The sequence below is a fragment of the Cordyceps fumosorosea genome (assembly GCF_001636725.1).
Source record: "Cordyceps fumosorosea ARSEF 2679 chromosome Unknown scaffold_1, whole genome shotgun sequence".
NCBI lineage: Eukaryota > Fungi > Ascomycota > Sordariomycetes > Hypocreales > Cordycipitaceae > Cordyceps > Cordyceps fumosorosea.
This window is the reverse complement of record NW_017387301.1, coordinates 1075569-1095667: the sequence shown is the minus strand read 5'-3', so window position 1 is coordinate 1095667 and position 20099 is coordinate 1075569. Positions and strand designations below refer to the sequence as shown.

General features: G+C 55.5%; 8 protein-coding genes across 8 annotated transcripts; 2 read left to right on the top strand and 6 right to left on the bottom strand.

Annotated features, from left to right (window-relative positions):
* Positions 1-23: 23 nt before the first annotated feature.
* Positions 24-1904, bottom strand: ISF_00364 (hypothetical protein; the record flags this gene model as incomplete). The annotated part of the gene is made up of 3 exons (XM_018843971.1): positions 24-602; positions 653-1563; positions 1622-1904. 3 exons carry the CDS (start codon positions 1902-1904, stop codon positions 24-26), a joined length of 1773 nt encoding a protein of 590 aa, XP_018708421.1.
* A 1520-nt stretch (positions 1905-3424) lies between these two features.
* ISF_00363 (cystathionine beta-lyase) lies at positions 3425-4771 on the bottom strand (the record flags this gene model as incomplete). Its single annotated transcript, XM_018843970.1, has 2 exons — positions 3425-4462; positions 4514-4771. 2 exons carry the CDS (start codon positions 4769-4771, stop codon positions 3425-3427), a joined length of 1296 nt encoding a protein of 431 aa, XP_018708420.1.
* A 1029-nt stretch (positions 4772-5800) lies between these two features.
* Positions 5801-6804, bottom strand: ISF_00362 (hypothetical protein; the record flags this gene model as incomplete). The annotated part of the gene is made up of 4 exons (XM_018843969.1): positions 5801-6130; positions 6204-6347; positions 6430-6458; positions 6621-6804. The coding sequence occupies 4 exons, from the start codon at positions 6802-6804 to the stop codon at positions 5801-5803; spliced, it is 687 nt and encodes a 228-aa protein (XP_018708419.1).
* Positions 6805-10231: 3427 nt separating this feature from the next.
* Positions 10232-11214, top strand: ISF_00361 (Methyltransferase type 11; the record flags this gene model as incomplete). Its single annotated transcript, XM_018843968.1, has 4 exons — positions 10232-10573; positions 10627-10637; positions 10697-10782; positions 10829-11214. 4 exons carry the CDS (start codon positions 10232-10234, stop codon positions 11212-11214), a joined length of 825 nt encoding a protein of 274 aa, XP_018708418.1.
* Positions 11215-11282: 68 nt separating this feature from the next.
* Positions 11283-11681, bottom strand: ISF_00360 (ribonucleoprotein (LSM) domain, eukaryotic/archaea-type; the record flags this gene model as incomplete). The annotated part of the gene is made up of 3 exons (XM_018843967.1): positions 11283-11308; positions 11359-11472; positions 11576-11681. 3 exons carry the CDS (start codon positions 11679-11681, stop codon positions 11283-11285), a joined length of 246 nt encoding a protein of 81 aa, XP_018708417.1.
* A 509-nt stretch (positions 11682-12190) lies between these two features.
* ISF_00359 (Ubiquitin) lies at positions 12191-13958 on the top strand (the record flags this gene model as incomplete). Its single annotated transcript, XM_018843966.1, has 2 exons — positions 12191-12645; positions 12710-13958. 2 exons carry the CDS (start codon positions 12191-12193, stop codon positions 13956-13958), a joined length of 1704 nt encoding a protein of 567 aa, XP_018708416.1.
* A 478-nt stretch (positions 13959-14436) lies between these two features.
* ISF_00358 (NAD-dependent histone deacetylase SIR2) lies at positions 14437-16281 on the bottom strand (the record flags this gene model as incomplete). Its single annotated transcript, XM_018843965.1, has 1 exon — positions 14437-16281. One exon carries the CDS (start codon positions 16279-16281, stop codon positions 14437-14439), a length of 1845 nt encoding a protein of 614 aa, XP_018708415.1.
* Positions 16282-18314: 2033 nt separating this feature from the next.
* On the bottom strand, positions 18315-20072 carry ISF_00357 (rhomboid family protein; the record flags this gene model as incomplete). Its single annotated transcript, XM_018843964.1, has 1 exon — positions 18315-20072. The coding sequence occupies one exon, from the start codon at positions 20070-20072 to the stop codon at positions 18315-18317; it is 1758 nt and encodes a 585-aa protein (XP_018708414.1).
* Positions 20073-20099: the final 27 nt, after the last annotated feature.

Genomic DNA, 20099 nt, shown 5'->3' with positions numbered 1-20099 from the left:
ATGTAGCCCATGTCTTGACAACTTCATAATACATCATGGCTCAGCCAGGTATCAATCGCCTTGCCAAAGTCATTCGCCTGCAGGAACAGATGCTCCTCGCCGTCCAAGCCACCAATGCCCTCGAAGAATCGATCCTCCACCGACACTAGCATCGGCCCTGCCGTCCCATCCTCTCCCATGTCCCCCATCCCACCACCACTGCTGCCCACCAGCACGCCGACGCCGCCCGTTGTAAGTGGCGGCAGCGGCGGCGGTGGCGGCGGAGGCGGGGCCGAGTCCTCGTTGGGCGCGTAGGCAGGCGTCTCCTTGGACACGGCCTTGTGGCCGGAGATGCCCGCGGAGCCGACGAGGTCAAACTCGGCGGCGGCGCGCACGTCGTCCTCGCCACGCACCTTGGTGCCGACCTTGAGCGTCTTGCCAAAGATGGACTGGTCGGCGCCGGCATCGGGCCGGCCGGCGCGCTCGTACACGAGAATGTCCCACAGCAGCTGGGCGTCGATGGAGAAGGAGTCGCGCTCGTCCGGGAGCGAGGCGCCGTCGTGCGCCGCCGGGGGCGAGTACAGCAGCCCGACGCTTTCTCGAAGCTTGGCCAGGTTGTTTGCCTTGATTTAGGTGTTAGCAGCAGCAATACCATGGAAAGTTGTCATCGTACCATGGTGGATATGTAGGGCCAGGTGCCACCCATGCGTCGCAGAAAGCTGATACACTTCTCAAATCCTTCCTGCGCCTTGTCACGCAGCGGCCTGTCCTTGACGAAGCTGTGCTGCAGATGTATCGTCGCCACGACCGCGATGCAGTGCGCCAGTGCCGGGTCCGCAATCTGAAACGACTTCTTCTCCAGCATGTTGATGAAGTACATGATCCAGCCCGCGTGGCGGTTGATGTACTCGAACGAGTGGTGGATGAACGACTGCGGCAGGGTTTGGCGGAAGTTCTTCAGGCGCATCGACAGCAGGAACGGGTGGTTGACGATGCAGGGGATCAGAGCGTAGATGATCTGTATGTACAGCCAGGGACCCCAGTAGTCGCGGCGGCGCTCCAGGTCGCCGGCGTCCTGCTCAGCGAACTTATTGGCCGCGAAGCGGTACCGCAGGGGCACGCGGCAGTCAAACTCGAGGTGCAGGTTCATGACGCTCGAGTAGTCCGAGTGCTGGTTCCACGGAGGCGGCGCGTCCGAGCTCACGCGGCAGGCCGCGTAGGACCGCGCCATGCGCCATGCCTCGCTGAGCTCTAGCACGTAACGCATGATTCCTGCGTCCATTTGGCTGCCACCAGACCCGGTCACGGAGCCTGGTGGCGGCGGCTGTGGTTGCTGCAGCTGCTCGCGGCCACCGGCGCCAGAGAGGACGTGCATCTGCGAGATGGGCGACGGCTGCCCCCCGATGAGGGCACTTCCGGGGCCCGTGGCAGGCGCAATGCATCCTTGCAGGTTCTGCAGCATCATGATACTTCGGACACAATCGTCAAACTCGTCTGCATCGCCCAGCATGCTGTTGGACTGAACGCTCTGCGCCAGGTGGCTGGCAATGGCGACGTGAAGCCCTGCCTGTGCGATTTTGCCGTCTATCACAGTTACTACAATGTTTCTTGGCCTTTCCTGTTGATCATCTATTTCTCTCACCTGCAAACTCAACCATGCTCAGTATGCATAGAGTCTGTAATGTGGAAAGCTCAACGGCCGAGCTCGCGATGCGATTCATGACGGCGCTCCGCGACTCGCGCTCCATGGAGTCGAGCTTTTCCCGCTTTTGCGGCGTCAAGGTGCTCGGGGGATACCGCAGACTGAGGGCTTGCAGCGCCAGGATGAGCTCCAGATCTCGAAACGTGAGGGAGTCTAGAAACGTCTCTGGATCGAACAACGCGATGGGTTGCCCGTGACACCACGCCAGGTAGAGGCGGCCCATGGCGAGCATATTCTCCTTAGGAATTAACAGGTCACTGGTGGACAAGTTATTGATATTGAGAGCTTGGAGGTGAGAGTCAGTGTCAGTGTACCTCAGGGCCGCATCATGGTCATTATTCCAGTTCCAGCATGGGATGTCGCCCGCGCTGGCTGTCCTGGTCCGGCCCGGTCTTCCAGCTGTGTGTTGGTAAGGCGCAGCGGGCGAACGAGAGGGTGCATTTACAGGACTGCGCTTTTCGTCAGTGCTATCTCGTTCTTTTTGATTGTGGCTCATACCTGACTCTCTCAATCAGACGATCCATCTTCTCCTCCAGGCTATCAATCCGATATTCCTACAGCACCATCCGTGATCAGTATGCAGTCAGCGACACATGCGGTGCTGTCAAGGGGCATTACCATCTTCCTATTGTGCCTTGAAGGTCCTTGCTCTGCATCGCCGCCTCCATTGTTGTACACGCAGAGCTGGCCCAGGCGCTGACAATAGGAACAAACGGGCTTCTCCCCGGGACATCTCGATTTTTTGCGTCTGCCGTTGCATCAGTACGGTGATGATGATATAAAACGCCCGAGGGGAGCTATACCTGCAAGGTTCGCAAGCCTGACGAACTCGCCTGTTGAATCGTGCACCGTCCATCTTGCTAAAATCCGTCGCGTGGTGCCGAAGCCCGATAGCTATGTGTTCTTCTGGACGAATCTGCGATGGGAGAGGAAGCCTTCGGAGATACAGCGCTGGGCATGCATCATCACCCCGATGAGCAGTCAAGGGCAAGAAAAGGGGTACCGTCCAAGGAAAAGGTCTGTATGAAGAACCTACATCCCTGTTGTTTGTGGGAGATGGATGGTTGGTGGCGTGCAGCGACTGGGTCCAGCCAGCCATGAATGAGATCGAGGCCTAGCGGCCGAGTACGGCGGGGTCGGGGCCCTCGGAGTCAGTCTTCTGACCAACTGCTGGGGGTGGCATGAAGAACTGACGTTTGAATGCAAGGGGGTATCTCTGTGTGTTGATCTGGCGGTGATGCTTTATACTTTATTATCGACCTCGATTTGTGATCCTTGCCTTCTTGCCAGTATACCAGTGCATAGATGCAACTCTTGCTTGTTAGTCCGCCGCAACCCACCGCTCGCACGGAAGACGGCCCAATGTTTCGCTTAATAGAGGTGTACTTTTGTCAAGCAAAAAGGCACTGTAGTGGGAAGGTATAACAGTGCACCTAAATTTATCAGGCCATACGCGGTGCACCTCTATGCAGGATCTGCCGTTGGCCGAGTTCTCAATATGGGACAAGCCCGATCAGCTGAAGCCACGCCTCAACCGCAACTACAACTATACCGCTTGGGCGACATGTCAGGTTTAAAACCACATTTTCTATAAAAAGTATGAGAAATATTTCTTACATCACTAGAAGCTCTGGTAGAATCCTCAAGAAGGGCCGTTGAAAGATACAAGAAGCTGTTCCACATCGTCTAATAAGCTGTATATGATATCATTACCACGTGCCATACATCGTATGTCGTGCGACTCTAAACTTCTTCCGCAAGTTTCTCAAAAGCCTGCTTCAGGTCGGCTTTCAGGTCCTCCTCCGCCTCCACGCCGATGCTCACACGCAACAAGTTTCTCGCGACCGTCTTATCCGTCATCGCGCGCCACTCAATCAGGCTCTCGACGCCGCCCAGGCTCGTCGCGTGGTGGAACAGTCGCAGCTTGCTCGGGAGCCGCCTCGCCAGCGCCTCGCTCTTCATCGCCAGCGCAAACACGGGCCCGTAGCCGCCCGGCATCTGCCGCCGCAGCCAGCTGCCCTCGTCCGCCGCCTCGGGCTGCAGGCTCGCGTGCTTGACCTGGTCGACGACGCGGGCCAGCGAGGATGCCGGGTCCGCCGCCTCGCGCGCCAGCCACGCGACGAGGTCCGTGGCGGTCCCGCTCTGGCGCAGCACGCGCAGCTCCATGGTGCGCATCGACCGCAGGCCCAGCCAGCCCTCCATGCTACCCATGACACAGCCCAAGATGGAGCGCTCGTACAGCATGGCCGGGAACCACTCGTCGTGGGGCAGGCGCGGGCTGAGCGCCAGCACGCCGCACAGCATGTCCGAGTGGCCGCCAAAGTACTTGGTGCCGCTGTGCATGACGACGTCCGCGCCGTGGGCGAACGGGTCCTGCAGGGGCGGCGGCGCAAAGGTAGCGTCCACCGTGAGGTACGCGCCGGCCGCGTGCGCCTTGTCGGCGTAGTATTGCAGGTCGCGCGCCTCGCCGGTCGGGTTGAGCGGCGTCTCGACGTGTACGATGTCGCCGGGCTGCAGCTCGGACGGGTCGCAGTCGAGCGGCAGCTTCTTGAGGCCGGTCAGGCGAGATTGGATGCCAATGATGCCGTGGCAGCCGTGGTAGCCGTCGCCGATGGCGATGCGCTTCGGGTTGATGCGGACGAGCATCATGTGGAAGGCGGCCAGGCCCGAAGCGTAGGTCAGGGCCTTGCCGCCGAGGACGGAGCTCAGAAGCGCTTCGAGACGAGTGGTGTTGGGGTTGGTGTAGCGAGAGTAGACGTGGGAGTCCAGGGGAGCGTCGGGCTGAACAGAGCATTGTTAGATTCATCTATCGTGGCAAATGGGTTTCGATACAGGGGTTCTTGCATCAAGATAGACTTCAGGCTGGAGCATCTCTGGGTCATCGTTATAACGAAACGTCGTGCTGACATGCATGGCCGGGGCAACCGCTCGGTGTGTAGAGATGCCGTCATCGCCATGGATGAGACGCGAGGCCAGCGAGATGCGAGTATCGAGCGCTTCAGCGGCTTGGTGGTTAGAGATGCCTTCGTCGCCGGGGTTGGGGCGCAATGCTAGCGAGATGCTCGCATCTTTCTGATCTTGTTCGCTCATTTTCTAGGGACGGGTGGCTTTAGTACCCGGTCGGTGTTACGCTGGCCGGTGACGGTTATGTCGGTCGGATTGTTTCGTAACCGTAACGCGAATGCAACTAGGATGCCTATGAGACGCACAAGTGAGGCTCGGATGATGGAACGATAGACATGTTAAACGCTTAAAAAGAAGCTTCCCCTCTCGTCATTGGCAAAGGGCGTAATGTACAACCAGACGCCGGACTGCTTCGGCGGGGCAGACTCGCCGTAATAACCTCCGATAACGAAAAGTACAGATTAACTACTGGGCGCGCCGAGTCGCCCACCGAACCCGGCCTAGGTAGGTACATAGTCACCAACTCCAACGTAGTTAGCACTGTGGGTACGGACATGGTTCCGTAAAATCCGTCATCGGCCCTCAATATCACGACGGTCTGGAGGTTTGGGTGGCAGTGGAAGCAAACATTGGCGTTTTCCTGGGGTAGGAGGCATCACGCGCCGGCCATGGGACGGAGGGGGACCCCGGCTCCCGGGCCTTGTTGGACCGATGTGGAGGTATCTATTAGATTTAGGGAATATTATCGACCATTTTATTACATGGCGATAGTCGAAGGGATAATTTGGGGTTAAAAGGTATTCGTCAAAGATTCTAGGTTAAATAATAATAATTATTGACTTATGGAGGAGGAAGAACCTATCGAGGCCCTGCTCGGCACCCACCACAATTATCTGTGGAAGTACCAGTAGGTCCCAGTCGTTACAACAGGTATCACATGCCGAATTCACAAAGCTTATCCATGCCATTGCACAACTCTGTAACGAGTGCCTGTCTCTATCCGTATAGTTAGTTAATGCATATCCCTGAAAGAAAGCCAATTCATTCCTCATTCGTTCATTACAGCCTCTATTAATGCATCGATCGCCCTGGCCCGCCCGTAGCCGGTAAGTCTCCACTCCAGAACGCCGATAAATACCAGTTAAGTTTGCAAAGGAAAAAAGTATTGATAGTTGAAATTCAGAGCTTGGAACTTGTCATCCCTCAGTCAGGCCGTCAGTGTCGCTCGCCGGTGGCTGGTGTTGCTGCATGTTCAACGCTGCCCAGTTCAGCGCCTTGGCCACTGTGCCCGCGCTTGCGACCACCCATGAGAAACCGAGGCATCGAGTCCTTGTCTTGGCTTTCAGTCAGCTTGGCGAAGAACCCGCGTTTGCGAGGCTGTTGTTTGCCATCGTCCAGTCCAACGTCCTCGAAACTCTCCTCGGGTGTAGGGGCCTGACGCTCCATTTTGCGATGAACGGAGAGTTGGTGACGTGGGAAGCGGGCAGAATCTAGGCTCTGACGCACTGGGGCGTTATGCTTGATCGGAGACCGCGCTGTGATGTCCTGTGGTCATGTTAGCCTCGTCAGCCACCTTGGCACCAGCAACAAGTGGCACACTAATGACACTGCCACATACAAAAGAGCGTCTGTACGAATCAAACGATTCTCGAGAGATGGAGAAGGGCTCAATATCGCCAAAACTGCTGCCCGTATCGGTAGAGGCACGCGACGACAGGTTTCTTTTGGGCCAATGCTGACCCTTTTCCTCCACCGGGGATGGCTGGTAGGATTGTTAGCATGAAACCACAGTAGGAGCGCCAGTCGGCTTTTTGAGGTAACTAGGTAATGAGGCGAATGCGTACCGGCAGGTAGATACCACTACCGTTAACAACTATTTGCGCAAAGTGTCAGCGTAATCGTGTGACGAGACCAGTATTGGCAATTGGTGGCTACGCGGCGTTCAACATGTTGGAAATAATGTTCTGATAATTGCTCGCGATGCAACAGTGCCCCAACGGCTCCAACAGGGTGTGTTTTTGCAGGGTGCGCATACCACTCATCTTGTATTCCCCGTTATCGTGGCTCCGACGGCTGCGAATGCTCATCGACGAGGCTTTCGAGCCCACCGTGTCTACTCTCTCGAAACCAGGAGAATCATTTTCCTGCGCCGGGCGCTCGTTTTCATTGTCGGGGATGACAAGCTCGGGGCGACGGGCGAAAGGGTTTCGGATCGGCATGTTGGCGGCGAAACGAAGCCTGTACGGTTATGACGTAGGTCGCTAATGCGGGTAGAAGCAGATTGGCAGGGTAAGTGTGAAATGCGACTGCGGGCAGTGACCAAGTCTCTACGGAAAAGCGTGAGAGTGACGGGAATGGGGGACGGGGCAATTGCGAAATAAATGCGACGGGACTTGTTTGCGTGAAAGAATTGAAGCTGGGAGAATGCGACACGGAGAGTCAGGAAGAAAGAGCAGGGCGGCGGCTGGCGCTGCTACAGGCGGGGTTTACAGGCACTACCTGTACAAGCTAGTGCCTGCTTTTTACAGGCCGTAGGTATGTATGTATGTACTGTACATACAGTAGGTGACCAGAGGCCTGAAAGGTTCCATTTGAACTGCCAGGCACGGTACCACCTACCCGCAACAGTAGGTTGGTACTAATCTGCCTTGGGCACAGGCACTGCTTGTGAGAGCATCTCACATGACGACGTCGTGCCAGGTTAGTAGCGAGGCCAAGTTTTTTGGCACCTCGGCGGGCGCGATAGTATGAGTGGTTTCAGCAGACAATGAACGCTGTAGCTTTGGCGCTAGGTGCACCGGTGCCGACCTACAGCGCCGATCCCCGAGGTTTCCACCGCCGGTGCCCGTCGAACCTTGGCAACTTGGCGGCTGTGAACCCCTCTCACGCCACTTATTCATTCGAAGCAGCTCACTTTCTCACGAAGTAAATGTTAGAGAAGGTGGCGGTTTTAGCCCGCACTCAACTCAATGATGGTCGAGCAGCACATGCGAGTAAAACCAGCGCTGTGAGATGTTGAGAAACAATCTCCGTACCTAGGGAATAGATGCCTCGGACCGGGAATGACTCTTTTCTGCTAACTAGCGCCCCTCGGCTGACAGACGGACCGTGACAAAATAATCAGCGGTTCTTTCAAGCAAATATGATGTGAGGACAGATGCTGCCCACTTGTTCGTGTTCTTGTTCTCTTCCGTAATACCCGATGCGACCACTCTCCGGCTCCCGCTGTAGGCACTGAACGAGGCGGCCGGGAACACCGATGTAAACGCCGGGCAGGCTAAACTTGTTTGTTCAGTCAGTATCCCTCGCTTTGGCACGTTACTAACCTGTTGCGGATTTCGGCGGTTATTTAGGTTCGGGAGCAAGGACTATCTACTTCAAGATCCCAAAACTGATACATTATGTAGCAAGGCAAAACATATCATACTTGCTCCGATGTAAGACGCGGGATGAACCAGTCTTCAACGGCTAATAAGGTGTGCGGAGGCGGGTCTGATGCCGGCAATGCCCTGTTCCTTCAATTGAAACCATGTCCATGCTTCCAGCTGAAACAAGCCCTGTAGATTTGCCGGGGATAAACTCGTTTACCCCGGAGAAGGTTAGTAACTATCCGTAACTAATCTGTACATACAGTACCTGTTTAATAATTAACTAACGTTAGTTATTAACTGCAACAACGGTGCGCTTCGCTTGGTAGTAACTTTGTACAGTTGTGCCCAGCATTGGGCACCAAGACAAATCCCGCAGTGCAGCCTGAACGCCAGTGATGGCATGACGGCCATGTCTTCAGCCACAAGCTCGGGTGGCGGCGACGGCCATGGCCATGGCGGCGAGACATCAAACAATACCACGATTGCGATCAAGCCCTCTAAGGTACGAATTATGTGCATCTACGGATATCCTACCTACCTGGGTAATTTAACAGGCACGCACGGATAACTTCCATTAAATTATGCCACCCAAGAATAGCCACTCTGTTCTGTGCAACCGCTGCATGCTCCCGCACCCTCAAACGGCTTTCCGTCGCTGTAGATGCAGCCGCAATTTATCCATCAATCCTGTCTCGTATATACATCTCGTAAAAAACGTAGCACAGCTTCTACGCTCATCACTGCAACGGCGCTTGACGTTGTCCTTCTCATCAATCAGTGCGTGGCTCCATGCGCCACACTTTGAGGTAATACAAAGCACTGAAAGAACGTGCCGCGCGCTCTTTCCCGTCGAAAGTCCAGGAGATTTGCTCTATTTTTTTCTTCAACTATTTCAACTTGTGTCGATATATCTTTGAACATGGAAGCTCTCCCTTAATTCACCGAAAAGTCAGCCTAATAATCCCAGATCCCCTGCGGTGGCCATGGCCTTTTTTATTGGATGGCAGCTTTGGCAGGAATTGAGTTTTGTTGGTACTCTACAACGCAACCGCCTATTACCAACGCTAACTTCTTCACTTCAAAAGGTCTTAGCATGTTTGATAGCAATCGTCTTCATGATAGGCTTCGTCAAGCTATGGCGAACAAACCAAATCCTGCGCCGCTACGAGCGGCTCGACGAGGAGAAACGCGCCCGACTCGCCGAAATGCAACAGCATGGTTTCGACATACCGGCCGTAAACGAGATACCTTTCGGCTCTCGAGCGATACAGAGTGGAATAGAGGTCGATGAAATATGGATATCTAGACCCAATACTCCTGCGCCAAGTCACGGCGCATCGGGCGCTACAACCATAGACCAAGGTTCGACAGACAGCGCCATGGCATCTCGCAAAGAACTATCTTCCACGCAGCACGGCTCGGAGAGCAGTTTTGAGAAGGGAAAAGGAAAGGCTGTCGCCCAGCCGCCCAGGGTAGGGCCTTCCAAGATCCAAAAGAGGTCTACCCTATCAGAGCAGCCGTTCAGCGAGGCAACAACTATCGATGGGGAAGGTTCCGATGATGCCTTCCCCGCATCAGGTTCGCAAGGCATTAATCGCCCTGTCGCAGGAAAGAGCAGCGAGCCTAAGTGCCGCTGGAGCAGCATACAAACTCCCAGCGATTTTGGTCCTGTAGCCGCCTCGAAGCCAGCTCCCAAACCAGGATCGGTGCCTGTCCCTTTTGGAACGGCCGAGGTGTTTGCCAACACCAGTACGCGGCGCACTCCTTCTGGGTTCGAAATATTTCCTGCCGGATCTCTCGGGAAGCGCGTCGAACTGGGCACATCAGAGAGCAGCACCTCTCCGTCAACCAAAGAGGAAGCACGTACACCGAACAAGTTGCAGAAGCCGAGACCAAAGGGGCCAGGCTAGGCTCGAGACAAGAGGTGTAGAACCAAGCCAGTAAGGTGGCTTCAAAGACCAAATCAACAATGCAGTTACCATCATTGGCTAGCATTCTAAGCTCGCTAGTTTGCAAGCCACTTAGTTACCTACTAGGTAGGTTGGAGGAAGCGACTGATGTGGATAACCACGAACAATTCCCCTCACCAAACCATGTTCACCATTCGGAGCCGAACGACACATCGGGAATAACGGCGAATCTGAGTTAATAGTTGACATCTACGAGAATATAAAATCTTTTGTACAAGATACTCGCCGGCATCTCGCCGGCAGTCCTCACATCTCCGTCCCCATCGAGCCTCCACGTACCCTTACTACCCTAAACTCAACCGACGATGACGAATTTTGTTACAGTCGCTGCAACTGGGTTCAAGAACGCCAGCGCATACGATGAGCATCGGCCGACCTATAACCCGGAGGTTGTTGATGCCATTGTTTCTAATCTAGGCCTTTCCGGCAAGAAGAATGCCCGGATTGTAGATATTGCGGCCGGAACTGGGAAGTTTACAGAGGTTCTTGCGGATCGAGATGAGCACTTTGAGATTGTTGCCGTTGAACCTGTGGAGTCAATGCGCACTACACTCGTGAGCAAGAATCTTGGTATTCGTGTGCAAGACGGCCTGGCGAGCTGTCTTGACCTGCCTGATGCCTGGGCGGATGCAATTACAGTAGCTCAGGTAAGTCACACGAGAGTTTCCGGTGATGAGCAAGGTTGCTAATAAACCGATAGGCTTTCCACTGGTGAGACGCGTGAAATACTCCTTTTTGTTATTCTGGATCCCAGGTCTAATCCATCTCAGGTTCGATAATGAAGAAGCGCTGGCTGAGATCCGCCGCGTTTTAAAGCCCGGAGGCAAGCTCGCACTGGTTTGGAACATTGAAAACTGTATGAGCACCCCCCACGGCGGCAACGACTTACTGACACATGCAAGATAACCAACCAGCATCCTGGACGACGTCGACCGAATGGGAAAACGCGATTAAGAAGCAGATCATGCAGCTACCAAGTATGGGCCCGAGCCGATTCCGTGATGAGAAATGGCCCCTGGTATTCCAGCAACAAGCAAAGAATGCATCTCCCATGTTCTCGACTCCCATCGAGACGGCCTCGGTGCCGTTTACTCTGTGGCTAAAGCCCGGCGCGCTATGTGATCGCATCAACACACTGAGTCAAGTTTCAATACTGGAGGGAGCCGATCGGGAGGCGTTCTTGGCCAACTTTAACAAGGCTGTTCAGGACGGCGATGGCGAGTGGAATGACGAGGGAGCAATTGCGTTTCACGGACATACTTTCTATGCATGGACGTCGCGCTTGTAACTTCACCATGGAAGCAATGAGTGCAACAGAAACAAAAGTTAATTATTTTTGATTCATCTACTCGTAAATCATGAGTCCGCAGAAATATACATGACTGCAGAGGCGTCAGAAGTCATCCCCATGTGCGTTGTGAAAGGAGCTTACCATTGTTTCCGCGCACAAAAGCGTCGCCATACTCTCTTCGCTTGACGCCATTGACAAATTCCTGTGTTTTTTCCAACGCAATGTTCATGTAGCCGTCCACCGACTGGAGTTCACCTATGAGGGAGTCAGTAAAGGCTGACGGAAACAACGCCGATCCGCCCTCATGCGCCCTGTCGAGATACTGTGAAGAGACGGCAGCGAAATATCATTTTCATACCCTTGTAGACGACGCCCGAGTTGAGCTTGACAACGACGGGATTGCCAATGATGTCGCTGAGGAAGCTGGAGGGGTCCTTGCCCTCGCCCTGCGCGCCGTTCTCCATGGTTTGATGCTGGAGGGGCTGTGTTTTTGGTGGGTGTTGTCGGGGGTGTTGAAGTGATAGTACCGTTGATGTTGAAGCCGAGAAGCTGGCCGAAGAGCTGTGGCCAAGACAAGATGGGTGCAATAGGCGTCGTGATTGAAAGGAAAGAGGCCTAAGATTTTGGCGCTGAATCTTGGCTTCGGCGAGAAGAAGCTGGCTGTGGGTACGTACCTCCAGCCTTCACACCCCACTGCTGAATTCTAGGCCCACCAAGCACGCTGCAAGGGGCCCCCGCGTTGTTCATCAAACAAGCGTGCACTTCAGAATATTGACTTCGTATTTCACTAACGATTTCGAACCTTCCGCGTGGAGGAGAAGAAAATACAAGCCTGCGTTCTTCCCCCGTTCCATTTCATCTTTGCTATGGCTTCTTGCTAATAAGCCCGTTTTTCCCATTTTTGCATTACATTGAAACTTTCTTTGCTCTCTTCTCTTTGCTTTCACGGGCTGGCTCGCGACCACCCACCGCAATGGTTGGCCTAACCGCGACCAAGAAAAAACTGCCGTTCGAGCCGACAGCTTTGCGAAAAGCGCGGCTGAAAGCTGGGTCGAACAGCGGCACCGGACACGATGCCCCGAAATCCTCAGTAGGCGAGCGCGAGCGAGGCGACGAGGAGGAGGCCCAGGGGGAGGAAGAAGACTCGCTGGCGCTGTTCCGTCGCGCCAAGGAGATGGCGCCGATCGTCAAGGCGGATCGCGAGTGGCAGCGGCGCAGGCAATTACAGAAACAAAAAGAACAAGAGGAGGAGGAGGCGCGCAAGACGGCGTTGGAGAGCAATAGTGCGTCGGCGGGTAGCAAGCATACGTTGACCGAAGAGGAAGACGGAGATGTTGACGTTGTGCAAGCGTCGACACCGATGGCATCTTCGGCATTAGCCATGTCAGAGGACGACATCATGGCCACACGGGAAGCATCAAACAATAGGTAAGGCGTGATGCTCTTGGGAGGAGTAAAGTCGGCTTGCGAGGCGCTAATCTCGGAAAATCAGGGAACTCATGACGCCGCCGTCCTCAAAACGCTCTCGGCACGGATTTTCGACCTCGTCCACAGAACCCAACGGCCCCGGCCTCACCAACACAGCAGAGGCACCTGACTCGCCCACGATGCGGACATTGCGCTCACTGGCCCCTGACCGGTCCATGACACCCGCTCTCTTTGCCACAAACTTGCACGGCAGCGGCGCATCCACCCCGACATACAATACACGTGCGCAGACCCGTAAGAGCGGTAATGTGCCTGCGGGATCGCAAGTTATATGTCTCGACTCAGATTCCGAGCCAGAGACTGCTGCTCCCGTCGCCGCCGCGCCCGTAGGAATCGCGAGTAAAGACGAGTCGCTAGACCTCGACCTCGATCTTGGCATACCCGCAATTGGCGACGATGATGACGACGAATTCGCCGACTACGTACGAAAGGCACAAGAGGAGCGCGACAGACACAATTTACAAAAAGAGCGAGCCGCGGAAGCCGCATCCTTGTTCTCGCCGACGGTTCAACCTGAAGGGGCTGCATCCTCGCTGACGCCAGAGCCGGCCCGGGACACCATCGACATCGTCGTCACGTCCGACATACCGGATACGAAGGGGTGTCTCATCAAATTCTACTTTGACCGGCCGCTGCGCAAGGTGCGTGACAGCTGGCTAAGCGCGCAGCGCCGGAAGGGTCTGCCCCTCGAGCGCATCTTCGGGCGCGACGAGGACGCCGTGCTCACCTGGCGCCGGAAAAAGGTCTACATGAGCTCCACGCTGCTGAGCCTGGGCATCCGGCCCGGCGAGGATGACACCGGCGTACCCCTTACGGACGGGCGCTTCGGCGGCGGCGGCGACGGCTTCAACGAGAGCGGCACGAGGGTGCACATGCAGGTCTGGACGCCCGAGCTGTTCGCGGAGATGGAGCGCGAGGAGGAGCGTCGTCTCCAGCAGGAGCTGTCCGCGGACCGGCAAGGGGTCGACGGAGAGCGGGAGGGCGAAGGAAGGGAGGACGGGGAGGGCGAGGAGGCGGAGGCGCCGGCGACGTTGAGGATCACGCTCAGGGCAAAGAGCGGGGAGCCGGTGAGGCTCAAGGTCCTCCCGGAGACGACGACGGAGACGGTGGTGGCGGCGTATCGCGCGCAGAGGGAGGTGCCGGAGGCGGTGGACGTGGGACTCTGGTTCGACGGCATGCGGCTGGCGCCGGACGCGACGATGGAGGATGCGGACATTGACGACATGGATACGATAGAGGTTCATGAGAAGTGATCGCGGAGGGGAGGGGATGCATTGCCTTCGTGTCCCGTTTCCATAAGGGGGGACGAACGGTTGCAGAATTATTTGGTTATATTTTTGGACTTCTTAAGCGGCGGGCATAAAACGATACCCGCAAATGGCACTTGGCGTTTCTTTCTTCTATTTTTTGGTTGTTGGCAATACTCAAATCCCAACGAATACTATGAAATTTTCAAATCACCATTAGTCAATACTGTGCTGCGAAGAACGGGCTTGGAAATGTACCGTGTAGCTTGTAATGAAAAAGTGCAAGGTAGTAAATTCGATGCCTAGGTAAGAAGCCATCAACACCTTCAACGCCAGCTGCCCTCGCAGCAGAGCCAATGGCTAAGACCAACATCCCAAACGCCGAATTATGAATGAGACCCCTATAAACACACTCAACGCCTCGCTGTATTTGACAACCCAATGATCCCATATCCTATTCCTGGCAAAAAGACATATCTAATTGTTAGGTAAACAGTTCCTTCATGCCGTTTGGTACCGACGGAGATGAAATCGTTCCGCAGTCGACTTTGCCATCGGAAACGGGGGTTGCTGGCTCTTCCTCTTTGACAGCACCTCGTGTCAGTAGTGCCACCGTAGATACTGCCGGTTGAGCAACATCGAGAGCAAGATTGGTAACCACCGATTTCGCATCGACGTTTTTGCCGGTGGGCACCCTCTTTCCCGTCTTGAAAAAGTCTGCGGCAGTCGACTTGGGCTGCGCCGGCTTGCCAGTGGTCTTCGGCTTGCGCGGGCGGGGCTTGGACGTCTTTTTCGTTTTGCCTGCTTCGCGCTTTTCGCTGGTGCCAAAACCGAGCTTGGTCTGCTTCGGCAACTTGACAGCTGCGAGTTTGGGACTGGCCTTTGGCGTCGGGATCGCCTGTGCCTCCTCTCTGGCCGACGTTGGCGTCTCGATGATGCTGTCGTCTGCGCTGGGCGATTTGGAGGGGAGGCGGATCTGAATATTGGTCTTGTTGGCATCGAGCTCATCCTTCTGGGACAGGAGGTAGGCATCGCCAATATCGACCGAGCGTGGCAGGGATGCGAGGTCGGCGACTGCATCGCACTTGGACTGCACCACCAAGTCCCAACAGTCCTTCAAGTCGGCGCCCTTGGGTTCTGGCGATAGATTAATCCAGGCAGTGAACCCGTCTTTTCTGCCTCGAGTGACTTGGCAGAGTTCTTTGACTAGTCGGCGCGTACCGGGAACCTTGAGTGTGGTGCCGACAACAATGACAGCGTCAGGACGTGTGCGAAGGTCCGCACTAGACACATTACCAATGGCCTCCTCGTCGGGATTATATTCGTTATAAAGGACAAATCTGGGCCGTATCCGACCAATTCCGTGACTGCGCTTCCCACCGAAGTTTGTGCGGATGGAGTCCTGTTCGGCACACGCCGAGCATAGTGGAGGCTCAGGACCGTTGAAAAGCTCAGGTTTCAGGGGCGATAGATCGGAGCATTTGGTGCATACCATGTGCTGCAGACCGCCGTGCAGCTGTATGGTCTTGGGCCACGGACCTTTGGGGTTAAGCGGCACATTTGTCTCCAAAGGCTTCATTTGAGTATCGATGCAATCGATGTTCTGGGAGTATAGCCTGAGAAGACGACCCTCTTGCGCTAGCGATGCCAACATGTGATGAAAAAGGGTGGGGGATGCACCGGCAGACTTTTTGGCCATGTCGCGGACCATATCGTGGAAAGATTGGGTAGAAGAGTCATGCTTGTAGACGGATGCATCGAAGAGATGCTTGCCAGAAGACTTTACATTGTACTGTTTCTTGGTGATGGCAAACAGACCGTTGGAGGAGCGAAAGTCGGGGATGCCCGCCGAGACAGAAATACCAGCGCCGGCGACGACGACAATTTTCTTCTTCTTGCGCAGGGCGGACAACAGACGATCCCTCTGCTCAATGTCTTCAGGCGTCAATTCGGCTTCCGTCTTGGAGAGATCGAGGCGCTTGGTTGTGCGATCTTTGGGAGCGGCCGCCTTGCGACGCTTGGAGGGGCGGTCACCGGTGCTACCATCGTCAGACTGACTGGCGGAGCGATCAGCGCGCTTGGCGGGCGTCTGGGAGCCGGGCGTGTCGGCGGACAGCGATTCGGGCGATGGGTAGCGTCTGCCAGTGGTGATGGGAACGATGGGCGAGTTGGGCAGGGATGGCGTCTTGGACAGTACGGACAAGGGCGACGATGGCGGTTCCGAGGCGGCACGTGGCGACGACGACGGAGGAGGGCTGAATGGCGATTTCGAAGAAGAGTATGTGTGCGTGGACGATGGCAGGTCCACCGAAGATTGCCGGCGCTCCATGACGAGGAGATGTGCGATTATGGACGAAACTGGGAGTAAATACGATAGATGGCGGAGGAGGGGAGGGAGCGTGGCCGTGAACGAGGGAAAAGACGCGAAATTGGAGCGAGTGCACTAGATCATCGCGTGGCCTCGAAAAGGTGAACTTTGCAAGCAATTACTGCGTGAGGTCCTGGGCAGGTTCTGTAATCGTTCTCGGCCAGCGGGATAAGCGCAATAGTCGTCCAAAGGAAGAAATGCGAGTGGAAGCGAACGATGGCGGAAAACGGGCGGCGAGCTGCGTGGATGGTGATGATGCAAGGAGGAGAAAGGAAGCGCCCGAGTTGTGAAGGGGCACCGCCGGAAGCAGAAACGCAAGTTAAAGTAGGCGATGGGAGCAAGAGCGGAGAGAAGATAGAGGACACAGGGGAGAAAGGGCAAACAACCGCGCGGGTGGGATTTTGGGGGATTCCACTTCTTTTTGGCTTCGGAAACACGGACGGCAAGGCAAAGACTAAAAGTTAGTCCAAGTTCAAGTCTTTATTGCGTGCCTCGAGTGGAAGGAGGAGTTGAGAGGAAAGAGAAGAACCAAAAGACGCCAAGAACGAGTCGGGTTGGGAGCTAAAACTGGCGGCGAGTTGGTAATTTCGAAAGGAATAAACAGTGGCTCCATAAATGTTATGCCTGATGAAAGACTTGCTTGGGAGGGAAGAAGGACAGGATGGGGTAATATAAGGTGGTGGTACTGGTTGAATAGTAAACAAGGCCGCTCAGGTACAATACCGCCCTTTCATGATTAACTAATCTGTATTACCGAAACTATGGCGGTTGCAAATTTTCTGTACAAGCTCAGAACCTCTTCGCAGGACGGACTGGCGGGTAGAGGCAATGTCGAATGGCAATGTCGATGCAGAGAGTTTGATTGTGGGGTTGGTGCAGAGCTGAGACGAGTTTCGAGGCTTGAAATGCCATGTCTAATTAATAAGAAAGTAGCTAGAAAACCGAGCTAGAATGGCGGGCAAATGTGCCTAGCTCAGTTATCCGCCTATATACCCAGTAACTACCTGTCTACTCGCAAAAATGCACAACTCCTTTGGCTTTCAAACCCGGCCACAAAATCACTCATGGCTTCTGCAGATAGGGAGCTGATAAAATGCTTGGCATCACGGGACATTTAGCCCTTAATCCATATGCAAGATAGATTCCCTGATGGCCAACTTGACAGATCGGCCGCTCAGAGAAGATTCCGCTTCGCGCCTCCAATGAAGTCATGCTCGCCAGCCAGCACAGCCAAACGGTATGCATCCCAGTTTTGAGTACCAGAGAGCATAGTATGGGATGTGCCCTCTTTGTGTTATCGAACTGATTGTGAACATTACCAGTGACGTTCGCCATGAACATGCATGGTTGCCCGGATACGGATGCGGGCCCACTACAGTGTGGAGAAAGCTGCAAGATCCAAACATTGCCGAAGACCCCACGGAAAAGGCACCCAAGCTGCCGAGCGTTGCGGATAATGTTGTTGAATGTGAAAGAAATATTTAATAAGTTAGTATCACTGTCAGCAAGTTTACCACTCTTCTATAGAGTGGTAGATACTCATCTTTGACTGCCCATCAGTATCGCTCTCGAACGTGGCACGCCAGCATATCTGCCTCCAAGATACAGCCAGGTGGTCAAGGATGATAGACCGCCGTGCAATGAATATGCTGTCTTGACTTTTACAAAAAGGTACAGCATCCATCGCTTCAGTTGTTTTAGAGCGCCCTTCAGTCGGCATTTAGTAACGTCTCACAGGCTTCAGCCAGTTCTGAGATATAGAGATGCCTCTTCTGAGATGTAGAGATGCCTCCTCCTCTTCTGAGATGGCATTTAGTAACGTCTCACAGGCTTCAGCCTCTTCTGAGATGTAGAGATGCCTCTTCTGAGATGTAGAGATGCCTCCTCTGTTTTATAATCGTACATCTACTGTCAAATACAATAACCTTTACAACCCAGGCCGGACTATTTACACAAAAACGCATCGTACACCCATTCCTCTGTTCTCCTTACCCTCACTTCTTTTCCAGTCTCTTGGCCTGCTCCTTCTCCGCAGCTTGCCTCGTCGTCGACGTCCTATCCATCTGCGCCTGCAGTGCCGGCTTCAGCCAGTACATGACTTCAATGACGCTCCTCCCGTCCCGTCCCTCCGTCGCCCTGCTGCGCATCGCTGTCCGCCGCCTGACCGCCTCCACGCCCGCCACGCCCGCCGCGAAGCCCGCCAGGTGGCTCGCGAGGTCAATCTTGCGCTCCAGCGCCCGGCCCACGCCCGCGAGCTGCAGGCCCAGCAGGGCCGCCAGGAACACGATGCCGTGCACGCCGCCCTCGGGCAGGCCCAGGAAGCGGAAGCCGTCGGAGCGGTGCGCCCAAAAGTACGCCGCGCACAGGCCCAGCGTCGCGCCGGAGCCGCCCATGGTCGTTGTGCCGAGCATGCCGCGCAACGCGTACGTCGCGACGGACCCGACGAAGCCGAGCGACCCGCACGCCAGGAAGAGTGTCAGGAAGTCGGCGCGGCCGCCCAGCTCCGCGTGCAGCGCCGGCCCGATGACCATGAGCGGCACCATATTGGCCAGCAGGTGGCCGAGCGACTGGTGCGAGAAGATGGCGGCGAACATGGCCAGCGGACGCGGCGTCGCGACGGACACGATGAAGTACTTGTTGAGGTGCTTCCAGAGCGGCGGCACCTTCCACGCCAGATAGACCAGGACGTTGACGCCCACGAGCGCCGCCACGGTCGCCTGCGCTGTTGAGATCTCGGGGAAGAGACGGTAGCGCTGGGCCGGCTCCTCGTACACTATGCCAATGGCAGCCATGACTCCGAGCACCAATGCAGTCACAACAGCGCTGGGCAGGATTCTCGCCCAAGCTGACATTTCTGGCGGCTCTGATAGGTCTGATTGTGCCGCTTCGTAGTATGCCTGGATCTTGGGGTTCGTAATCGCCCTCGTCTGGGGGCCGCGACTCCCTTGATCAAGCTCCTCCAGCGTCCCCGAGACGATGCCTTCACGCTCCTCTCTTTCCAGCCGCTCCTTTTCCTTGGCCACATCTCTCGCTTTTTGCTTCGCTCGATTCGTCGCCCGTATCTGGTCGAATACGCTGTGTCCGTAGACTGGATCTTGCACATACGGCACCTCTCGTTCCGTCTCCGCTTTGTCATCGTTGGGCCGGACCTCCGCGGCTGCCCGCGCCGTTTTGCCCATTTGCTTCTCAATTACGGCCAGCTCATCCTCGGCACGCAAACCCGCGTTGCGAATCTCCTCTACCGGCGCCACTTTTCTTAGATACGCCAGCGCCCTGTCCACCTGCTCGTCGGTAAACTGCCTCGTGTTGACGGCGTACATTGGGTCGTCGAGCGTGCCGGCGACCCGGCGACCGTGGAGCACTCGTAGTAGATAGTTCCCCGGCTCCGTTTTCATGTCGGCGCCGAATATGCGCTGCACTTCGGCCTCGCTTAGTTCTTTGCTTCGAAATGGCAGTCCGGTCTTGTCCTGGTACTCGCTTGGTAGTTGTTCGTAGTCGCGGATCCCGTGATGCGAGAATAGGGTCCTTCGGCGGCTGTGTGGTTGGGCTATGGCCGGTGTCTGACACCAAGCTACCATGTAGCCACAGTATCTAGGCCGCAAGTCCTTGCGACCGGCGCACGATATCCATCGCGAGGTCGGCCTGGCCAAGCCGAGTGTCGGCGAGTGGCGAAGGTTTTTTGTTGCTTCTCGGACGGCGGCCGCCGCACCAGTAGCCAGCGGACGAGCCCGGGAACACAGGAAGATATTCATGTTCGATTGATATCTTCCCCGCTGCCG